At 35.1% G+C, this 11533-nt stretch overlaps 1 protein-coding gene across 1 annotated transcript; it reads left to right on the plus strand.

Annotated features, from left to right (window-relative positions):
* The first annotated feature begins 8005 nt into the window (after window positions 1-8005).
* LOC132557115 (transcription factor HES-4-B-like) lies at window positions 8006-9939 on the plus strand. The gene is made up of 3 exons (XM_060221604.1): window positions 8006-8059; window positions 8663-8758; window positions 9244-9939. Exons 1-3 carry the CDS (start codon window positions 8006-8008, stop codon window positions 9937-9939), a joined length of 846 nt encoding a protein of 281 aa, XP_060077587.1.
* The last annotated feature ends 1594 nt before the right edge of the window (window positions 9940-11533 follow it).

The following is an 11533-nucleotide window of genomic DNA, read 5'->3' on the forward strand; positions in this document are numbered from 1 at the left end:
TCAATGTGGATCTCCTTGCAGGAATAGGTAGAAACCTCTTTGAATAGCATGCGAAAGACCCGTCGCGTGTCATCTTCACCTGAGTGTGTAGTCATCCGCTGTATTTCTGATTGCTCAGCAAATATATGTTACTAGATTTATGATAAAACTACGATATTTTCACGCAAAGAAATGATAATCACGCGACCATTCATGAATGTTTTAATCAAGTTTGCCAAAATTTAAAAAAAAGTACTTTGACAGAATATTTTATTTTCAGTTGTAAGTCTTTTTCTTTCAATGTTTGCATATCTTCAAAAATCGACAATTCGATAATCATTTCAAACAATTTCTTTGACTCATCTTAATAGTTATTTTGAAAAATTATCTTTTGAAGAGAAACATATTTTCAAACGTCATGAAGGGACTTTTAGGAACCTTTAAAGAAAATCCGAGCTTTTTTATTTTCGTGATTGGGAAGGGAAACTTTCTAATAGTTCACGAGCATATAGATTTTTATCAAACAAGTAAACATATACATGTGTGGACGTTAGAAGGAGGACAATTTGAGAGAAAACGATATGTCGATGATGGCATTTGATACAAACATATTTGATTGTGATAATAATCAACAATAGGACTGTCACGAATTATTACATCATTATCCAAGTCCTTTCTCTAAACAAGATCACAATTAAAAATATTTTGGGAACAAAAAGGATATAAACCTATAATTATATAAGTACTGGAAAGTTACATTTCATTAATTCATTTGAAATCTATTTTTATATTTAAATATCATTTCAATAGTGTTTAGTAACAATATAGCACAGACATTTATACAAACACCGGGTTAAGAAAACTTCAGTATACAGAGACAAATAAAAAGGCAAAAGACAAGTATGATTGTGTACAATTCCAAGTGATGAAAAAAATAATATCAAGCCTGGTCGTCTAAGTTTATAGGAAACATCGGGGTGATAGAGTGGCGGGCACGCTTATATCACACTCTCTGATTAGAATGAAACGAAGGGAGGTAACTCTTGAAGATCAGAATGTGCGACGTGCTGTTTTTTTTTTTATGTTAGCCTTTACACGGCCTATACAAGGTTTTGTTACAAAGCCTTCGAGGGAAAATCTCACTTCAATCTTGAGATATATAACTTTGAGCTTTGTTACAGATTTACCGGACAGACATATTCACAACTGATGCTGCTACTTCCGTGAAATATATATATTTTTATATATAATTATAGAAGTTAAAATCTAACACTAGTTGGTTTTAAGTATTTTACATATTCCCCGTGGTACACTCGAGTGTACATGTCAATTAATTCGATAACCAACATGTTGTTTCCTTTTCAGCTTCGAATCTGAAGAAACTGACGACCGTTGCAGATAAATGAGTACGGTACCACAAGTTGTTGGGTTATTTATCGAAGACTTATTTATGTTTGAGGTTGTATTAGTATCTTCTCTGTTTTAATGGTAGAGGAACATGTATGATAAATCGACTGTAAATCATAGAAATGACCTAGTTAAGCAACCGTTTAAAAAAGCGAATAACATTCACCCTCTGATTATTAGCCAAAATCTTTGTTACAAAAGGCAGGCAAGTTTTTCGGACGGGTAACCTTTAAACATATTGATTATTATTTTACAGGAAATTCTCTATTTTTCGAGTACAAATTAGAATTTATGTCAGCTCATTTTAGTGTTTTACCAACTGTTTTTGTCACAAAATCTATTTAGCCTTGGGAGAGAAATAAACACCATTGTTTAGTATTATTTGATATGTCTGAGGTCTTTGATTGGGTTTGGCACACGTGACTTTAGATAAAACTAAATCCATATGGTGTATCAGGTGAAAAGCTGATATGGTTAGAAAACTATCTTTCAAATAAAACTTAATTTTATGGTTTCATTAAAACGAGTATCTCGTCTTTTTGATGACAATATATCACTTCTGGGGGCATCAGGGCGACAGAGAAACTACCTCTGACGATTAATTAGAAAAGTTAAATAATTGAACTAAGAAATGGTAAAAATAAGTGATTTTTATTTCAAACTTTCAACAGAACCATCGGGATAACAAAAAATTCATGAAAGACAGCAAAAGTAAACTTTACATGAAAACAAAGGATTTTTAAGGAAATCTGCAATGATCCCAACATCAAGACCCGTATTCACGAAACCATTCTCATGCTCAAACTCAACTTTTGTGCTCTTGCTCAAGTCTGTGTTCCAGTGAGAACATACTCAAAATGTGTATACGTCAAGCTTTCCGAGAACGTGCTCTGCTGAGCACGGTAACTAAGGTAGCTCTCTAATGTTTGGAGATTATTTTGTATGTCGCGCGATTTTTCGCATATTCGAGCAAATGACAGAATAATAGCTACTGAGAAAAAGAAAACTGGGTGGAGAACAACGGAAGAAGCCTCCTTGATCCAAGCAGTACATGCCAACGTGGGCATACTGTTCGGATCAATAACAAAATAGATGAGCACAAATCTTGAATTTTGAGTAAAAAACCTTGAATTTGAGCATGAGAACGGTTTCGTGATTACGGGCCAATGTCTCAAAGATTAACTAGAAACATTCAGCATTAAAGCGAATTAACATTACGTTGGCCGTCCATACAGACATCTAGGGCGGATGACTCGAACAAGAATCCAAACTTGTTTCCCTTAGCCTCGTGAATATGGGAACAAGATGGGGTTTTGTTTTAAACATATTTCATTACATATAAATAGGAAGATGGGACCCATTACGTTGAACCTAAATCCACGTCCGTGCCTAAACCAAAGGGCGGTGACAGAGTATACACGAACCTTTGCATCTTGAAGATGTCATTTTACTGCCGATTACTATTAATAACACAACCATACATCAATGAGTTTCGAGTTTTCAATGTACAAAGCAAGTACTGTGAAAAACATGTGTGATTTTCAGTATGTCAGATCAGGGACGTATGATATAATATCTGTATTATACGTCCCTGGTCAGATTGAAAGAAAATCAAAATAATTTATGCTATTTCGTTGATTCGTTTTGTCGCCCTGACAGGATGATAATCCCGCGGCACGGGATGTGATGAAGTTTGAAAAATTGATGTCGTCTGTGACGAGGAAGATCATTACCACGACCTCGGATTATTCTCTCTCTCCCCCCTCTCTGTCTCTGTCTCTGTCTCTCTCTCTCTCTCTCTCTCTCTCTCTCTCTCTCTCTCTCTCTCTCTCTCTCTCTCTCTCTCTCTCTCTCTCTCTCTCTCTCTCTCTCTCTCTCTCTCTCTCTCTCTCTCTCTCTCTCTCTCTCTCTCTCTCTCTCTCTCTCTCTCTCTCTCTCTCTCTCTCTCTCTCTCTCTCTCTCTCTCTCTCTCTCTCTCTCTCTCTCTCTCTCTCTCTCTCTCTCTCTCTCTCTCTCTCTCTCTCTCTCTCTCTCTCTCTCTCTCTCTCTCTCTCTCTCTCTCTCTCTCTCTCTCTCTCTCTCTCTCTCTCTCTCTCTCTCTCTCTCTCTCTCTCTCTCTCTCTCTCTCTCTCTCTCTCTCTCTCTCTCTCTCTCTCTCTCTCTCTCTCTCTCTCTCTCTCTCTCTCTCTCTCTCTCTCTCTCTCTCTCTCTCTCTCTCTCTCTCTCTCTCTCTCTCTCTCTCTCTCTCTCTCTCTCTCTCTCTCTCTCTCTCTCTCTCTCTCTCTCTCTCTCTCTCTCTCTCTCTCTCTCTCTCTCTCTCTCTCTCTCTCTCTCTCTCTCTCTCTCTCTCTCTCTCTCTCTCGGTATCAATTAAACTAAGATGGACAACTAGTGCCCAATCTATTTTGTATAACACGATGGACAACTTGTGCCCAATCTATTTTGTATAACACATACGCAAATGAAATATATTTAAAATCAAACCGAAAGTTCATTTCCGGGAAGGAACGCTCGCGTTATGGAGACAACATCAATTCACATGACTCGTCTCTAAAAACAGACCACGGTTATGCAACTAAAACAATTTCTTGGCAATATGTATCGTTCATTTGCGGAACAACACTATGAAAATAGACATAGCGATTGCCATACATGTTCATGTCGGATATTTATGAATGGGTGATCGCGAAGTACAATATACATTGACCTCGTCGTAATGGATGGTCGGTGACTTTCCCACAGTTTCGAGTCTCTATTGTTCTGAGGTCGGTTAACGTCGCATCAAGCGTATATTATACACTTGACAAAGGGCACCAGCTCCCAAAGGATCTGTCTACACCTTTCACACCTACTTCTCGAGTAAGTGTTATGAGCTTATCTGTAACGGCATTCGGTGTGAACCCTCAAAGGAACCGCGGACAGGCAAAGAGGGCTCTGTGGTGATAATAGGTAAAGGGTAATTGTTTCCTGAAACCCCTATTTAGGAAATGTACCTGTACGCTCGGGCAGGTGTGACAAAGACTTCACAGAGGCCGACATATACTTACCTGAGATATTATCGATTTATTGATCGCCTTGGACTCACGTGCTAATCACCTGTAAAAAGTAGATTTTCTAGAAAATTGGAGAAATATTTTTGTGATTAACACTCCAGATAAATCTAAGATAAATATTTATCTATTATCTACACATTTCCTTGTTCGCGTGTCTCGCAGACAGAAGGGTGACGGAGAATGACCGATAAGCATCTGTTTGCTTATCCGGACGTAATCGTTACTACACAATATGGTTATTTACGGTGTTTGGCGTATCAAGGATTTCCCTTTGTCGGAAATTTCCGGTATCTTTCAGATGTTAAGATTCGATAGTAGCACGCGCCAATTGAATTGTTTTCTAAGTTTGTTGACTTTAGCAGCTTGTGTGACGGTTTTAAAGTGTGCCCGTTTAAAGTTAAGACAAATTGTTATCAAAACAAATGTAAATTTCTGTAAATAGAAATAAAATCCCAAGAACATTTCCGCATTTTCATATAAAACACCGCTAAGAAAATATTTGCTATCGGTATTAACATATTGTACACTTGTTGAAGAACTGCATTTCCCCATTCCTATGTCACCTAATTGTAAGCATGTAGACATTAAATCATTTTAACGTCAATTTTATCTTAAAACACAAAATAAATTGTACAACTTTATAAAAAGACCTTAAAATATTATAGCGTCAATTTTACAAATTATTTTCAAAAATTTGAAACAAAAAATAAATTTCACAATTTTACAAAATGTCTTAAACATTATAACGTCAATTTTACACATTAAACTGTCAATGCTTTTTTAAAAAATAGGAATGTGTAAAACTAAAACCGAACAAAAAAACAACAAAAAACAAAAAACAAACAAACAAAAAACAAAACAACAAAAAAACAAACAAACAAGCAAACAAAAATCCTTTTTCACGTTTTTATCCTGGTCAGTTACTTTTCCTAAAAAAAACCCAGATAATTGGCGGCAATACATATGACACTCCCCGGTACATTTACACTTTCTGCTTATTTGTAACAGTTAAAAAGATATATACTGAACCGCTGTTTATTGTGTAACAAGGGTCTTCATGAAACGACTTAGAAACTGGGCATAGCGTTCAAAATTCTGTTTTCTGTCAAATCTTTTCAAAAATTAGTAATTTTAAGAATTGATTTCAATCATGATGAATACAGATTTTTCTTATTGTACAATATATACATTATTTCCCTGTAGTTACTATTTTTTCTGCAGAATGACGAGTATATAGATACGACCAACTTGAAAACAAAACAAAGTTAATTTCAATGTATTTACTTTACAATCGTAAATGCATTCAGTGATTAATGACGATAAAGTTGTTAATTTTTTTAATTTTGTATCAAAAACTATCAATTTACTGGTCTGAAATATTCAATATCTTCGTCTGAGAGCATACAGTTAACAGCACTCACCGAAAAAGTATGGTTAGATTAAGTTTGATAAATTATACAGAAAAATGAAATTCATATACAACTAACCAGCTTTAAAAGGCGTCTTTATCTCGAAATCCAGTATTATATCTAAGCTGATGGTAGTTTGTGTAATGTTACATTTCTATATACTACAATGAAAACACTGTTCCATGTGCGACTTCTAATACATACAGTTAAAATAATTTAACACATAATTTCTATTGAATAAAGTGATTCATGTTTCTGGTGAATGGTGTTCTATCTAAAAATACGTTGTTGATAATCGTTAAATATGAAATATTTTCTTATTGTAATACTAAAAAATTCTTTATATAAATAACTGTTGATAATGTAGGGAAACTGACTTAAATCTGTTTGTTTCGACGCATAATATGATATTTCTTTGTAAACTGTCTAAGCTAGTTTTGATATTTTGTTTATGTCACGCAGATGCCAGTTTCAGCAGAAGTATAAATCTGTGTAATACAGGATGTATTTGACAGCGGTCAGTAAGTTGCTAACTCTGGTATGACAACTTCTGGTGTGTCCTATCTTGATTTCTTCGGCTCAACTTCGGAGCAAAATTGCTGATAATTAGCATCTGTTTACTGTCAGATGACCGTCAGTAGTGGTCAAGACTGGACACTGACGAGCGTTATTAGCATAATGTAGCACGTGCTATTATACCGTATGTAATATTATATAGACACGTGTACATGTGTACGAGAATCTCACGCGCACGTTGCCTGGTAACAGTTTGGATAATTATGAATTAGCATGCACTTGATTTTGACAAGATGTAAATAAGGATAAACATATTCATGACTTATGATAGATAAAGTAAGACAGGGGACACATTTTTACCACGAGAAATTATGTTGAAACGTAATGGGATATTATGGCAGGTTTGTAACTGTGCAGTAAGGGTACATACTGGCACGTCCCACGGGGACTTGTAGCAAACAAATATTACGATTTTGTCGTAAAACAGAGAAATTCTGTGTCTACTGGCTTGTAACCGCCGATACAATTACTTACTGGATGTCAATCCTGGAATACACCAGTTCATTTCATAAAAAGAATAAAGAATAGATAGATATACGAAAAAAAAACACACGAAACTGAAAGTTTAAAATGCATTTTGGTCTTTATTTACTTATTTTCAATTTGGATTTGAAAATTGAAACATCGTAAAATATGTTTGGAATTTACGTCAAAAACAAACCAGCGCTGGTAATGCTTCTGAGTGGAGACAACAAAATAAATAAATAAATAAATAAATAAATAAATAAATAAAATTTACTTCAAATATCGGTGATTTATTTGTACCTCTTAGTATTGCATTAAAATAAATAAATAATTATAAATAAATAAAGATAAATTAAATAAATAGATATGTTTCTTTCCAACAATATTAGCCCATGATATAGTCTTACATTTACGATATCAAATTTATTTTTAATAAAGGTCGTTTGTTTCCTCAAAGTGACAATTATACATAGCTCTACCATATTTAATTTTCGTTTGTCAAAAAGGTTTTCATCGATTCGTTCAAAATCCTGATGATACAATTTCGTATAATGTCCACATTTTTTAGAAAAATCACAGAAGTCTGTTAATTTAGATAAAAAAAAACTAGTTTTCATAAATTTCTTAATGAACCGTGTAAAATGATTCTCATTTACGTCAATAAATTCTTAAACAAGATTTTACTTGAATAGGTATTTGAGTGGACCACATGGTGGGTGTTAAATATCACATTTAATAATACGTGATGGCATTTTGATTGTGTTATAAAACATCACCACACGATGTGACGATGTAGCGGAATTTCTATGCTACCCGCTGGTAGCAATCACAGTGGGCGGGGCTAAATGCTGACACAGGTCGCGTGGCTTTGACAGTGGATACTCAGGACAAACACCATGCACGCTCATGTCGGGAATTCCCTTTGTTCAACCAATGAGGGAAGAATACTCCGCCGTGGGGGTTCAATAAGGCTGGCCTGTGATTGGCTGGATGTACAGGAAGGTCTAGCTCTGGTATTTATTGCGGGTGATTCAATGTTATGATCAGAATTAGTTGTGACTTTTACGTGGAAACACAAAACACTCTAACTTTTGCGAATTTTTGGGATTTGGAAACATGTCTTCGGATTCAGAAATGTACACACCAAAGAAAGACGATTCGTTGCGAAAGGTAGATATATATTTTCTTCCTAAAATATTTTTAATTATAATATACCACAGAAGAAATAAGACTTAAGTATATGTTTTTATATTTACATTTATAAGTAGATTTACCATAGATTCAGAAAATATTACTGCTTGGACCTACAAACCTTACATTTTTTTGCCACAATGCATTGAATTATTATTAAATGTTACTCATTGTTAACTGTTTGTATATAATAAATTATGACCCCATCAATAATTTGATATTTCACCAAAGACCATCGCGCGCCTCACGTTTCAATATCTTTTTACCTGTGACATGGGTTTCATTGATCATTGTTTTTCATACCTTGGTCAATTGCTGTATATTTCATCAGTCCGAAAATCATTGTATCCCATAAATGTTTTAAAAGTCCATCTTTCCTACATTTACAATCTTTTTCATCTTTTAATTTCTTCATCTCAATACTCACATATTGAATAACTTATTAATCTCAATTATACATGTATCACCGCACGTGGTGTGACGTGAAACTGGCTTTATTAAAGAGAAAGTAAAACGTTATGATATTTTCAGGATCAGACTTTTCACGACTTTGACAATTCATTGTTGTTTTCTACTTTCCAGATAAACAAACCCATGATGGAGAAAAAGAGAAGAGCTCGGATCAACCAGTGCCTCACACAACTCAAGAGCCTCGTTCTGGAGGCTATGAAACGAGACGTAAGTAAAACAATGTGTACATGTAGATACTTTCCCTGTAGATAAAATATTTCGTGATTTGGACTGATACTTGTCTGCCATCTTTATATACTGTACAGCCTCAGCAATTGTTTATTTTTCTAAATGATACGATTAGTTACAGTATACATCCATGTACACTGTGTAATAATGACTTGAGCAAGTCTAAACCGCCGGGACTAATTTTTTCACAGCCAGTTGATTTTCAACGTATAACATCCAAAATTCACCATTATTAAAGCTGTAGACACATCTCAGACCTCTGTGGCCTACACAATCTTTATTATAAAAAAATTATTTAGACTTGCTCATGTCCACAGGTAGGAAAAGGATATTATCACTATTATGCACTATGAAAATATCTCAAAAATGAAATGTTCATATATTTTTTTGAAAGTTAATGAATATTCAATATTCAAACAATGCATTAAATTGAAGTTTTAATTACTTTTATGATATCTTTACAGAGTACACAAGTTTCAAAACTTGAGAAGGCAGACATCTTGGAAATGACGGTAAATTATTTACGAAATACCCAGCATCAGCAACAACAGTGTGTCGACTCTACGACAGATATGAGACGTAACAAATACAGAACGGGGTTCAACGAGTGCGCAACCGAAGTCATGCGTTACCTTGGTAACGACGAAGGAGTGACACCCGATGTCAAATCGAGGCTTAGTGATCACCTGACTAGGTGCGTTCGAGTGATGAACAGTCGACTTTCAGAATCCAGACCTGAAGCAAGTGAATATATTTCCCAGACTTGCGCCGAGGGTTTATCAATAGATATTCCGTTTTCTGGATCTAGTGTTGGGACAGTGCAGAGTCAAACTAGTAATGGTATCTACTTGTTGAAAACCCAAAATATGAATGCAGCACAGACATATCAGTACAATCAGCACGTGCTCACAAATGGACAGAGGTCATTTTCACAATGCAGGTCACGGTATCAGATGAATGTAGACAATTCAATGATGAATGTGTCACCAGTAAGACAATCTCAAGGTGTATTAAACGTCACATCCGGTCAGCAGCACCTACAATATCCGGGTCATTTGAATGCTTCTATTCACCAACGAACACCAACCGGAAATGATAACCTGAATCACATGCACAACAACAACAACAACAACAACGAAGTGGTTTGGCGTCCGTGGTGATCTTTGTTTCCGGAAAAAAACTTGCTTTTATTTGGAATTTCGGAGACAAAAAGATGGAAAGTGTTGGATAATTTTCACGAGGAATGATCTTATAGATCAGGATTTTCCGAATCTGAATTAGCTTGACTGTGATATATAATAAAGGGTGCAATAAACAACAACATAAAACATGTATCATATCGTCGTGTTTTAATGTGATCATTCGTTTCATAATATTCCAATAAGTTTTCTGGATCGAATGTTTAGACCCTAATATTTGTCAATAAAACCAAGTCACATTTCTAACTGAATCTGACACTCGTCAAATTTTCGAAAGTTCTTAATAAGACCAAGACAAGGTAAACCTTTGAATCTCTTGAGTTTGAAAGTAGACATAGATACTGATAGATAGACTTTCACAGCCGATCTCTCTCTCTATATATATATTAGAATAACTCAATACAACACGTCGAATTAAGCATTCGCGCTTTCATTCCTGAATCTTCGTGATGCTTAATAAACATATTATGGACTTTTAGTCTTTCAGCGAACAAGGACATATGGCGTGATGTCCATTCGTATGCTATACTTCGCATCTCGTGGAAAAATAGCCGAAAGTTCCCATTGTCTCGATAGTTGTGATGTCACTAACTTTATTGTGTCTTCTTGTACTGTGACGTCACTAGGATTGAGGTATGATTCGAGATTTTTATTATCACATAGGCCTATATAATAAGAATTTTGAGAGGACTTTCAAACGTTTCAAGAATACGATTGACATTTTTTAGGCTATTTATAGAAAACGGACATTTCGACGTCAAGTCCTTTCGGCTCTAAATCCATAATATCTATTTTACGTCAAAATGTCATTTGTAAATAGGTGACGTCATTTGATTTAAGTGACGTCACAATGATCTTAAACATGTGCAATACGCAAAAAATATAACATGAGTATATTTACTGATACAAAGACTAATTTGAATAAAGTAGTTAAAAATCGTTTTTCGTCGCTTCTAAAGAGGTAGGGCGCTTAACCGTGGCAGAGCACCTATTTCAGTGCATCACTTTGGTCTAAAAAAATACATGGCTAATGATATGCGGGTAAACGTGCATTCGGAGTCACTGTGTCTAAATATAGAACATGACGGTCCAGAAAGAGGTGTGTTTAACGTGTATGTCGCTTGCAATACAACGATTAATGTTGAAAATGTACAAGAGGATAGGCAAAACAAAAGATCAATTCAATGGCTGGGTTACTGCTTAATGTGTGACCTTTTATAATATTGAAGATACATTGAGATGACATTCTACCATGTCCCCAAAAACTATCAAGTAAGACTCTGTCATTAGCGCTATTATGTAACTCATCGGCTGTATTCATTAACACCGAAGATAATAGGTCAGGTTTTGACCAGTAATTGCCGCAACGCTTTTGAATATAAATTATGAAATTAAAGGACACTCACCAATAGAATCGGTGTATTGAAAATGTATACTGAAAACAAAAAACAAACAAAAAAATATAAAAATCATATCGAACGTGCGACCCCACGAAAGTCCTACTTACGTTGAAGTAACGCCTTATCGTCTGATGTAGAAGTCGCTGACATTTTAA

The sequence above is a fragment of the Ylistrum balloti genome, unplaced genomic scaffold, assembly GCF_031769215.1.
Source record: "Ylistrum balloti isolate Yb309-2 unplaced genomic scaffold, AGI_CSIRO_Ybal_v1 Utg370626, whole genome shotgun sequence".
In the NCBI taxonomy this organism is placed as follows: Eukaryota; Metazoa; Mollusca; class Bivalvia; order Pectinida; family Pectinidae; genus Ylistrum; species Ylistrum balloti.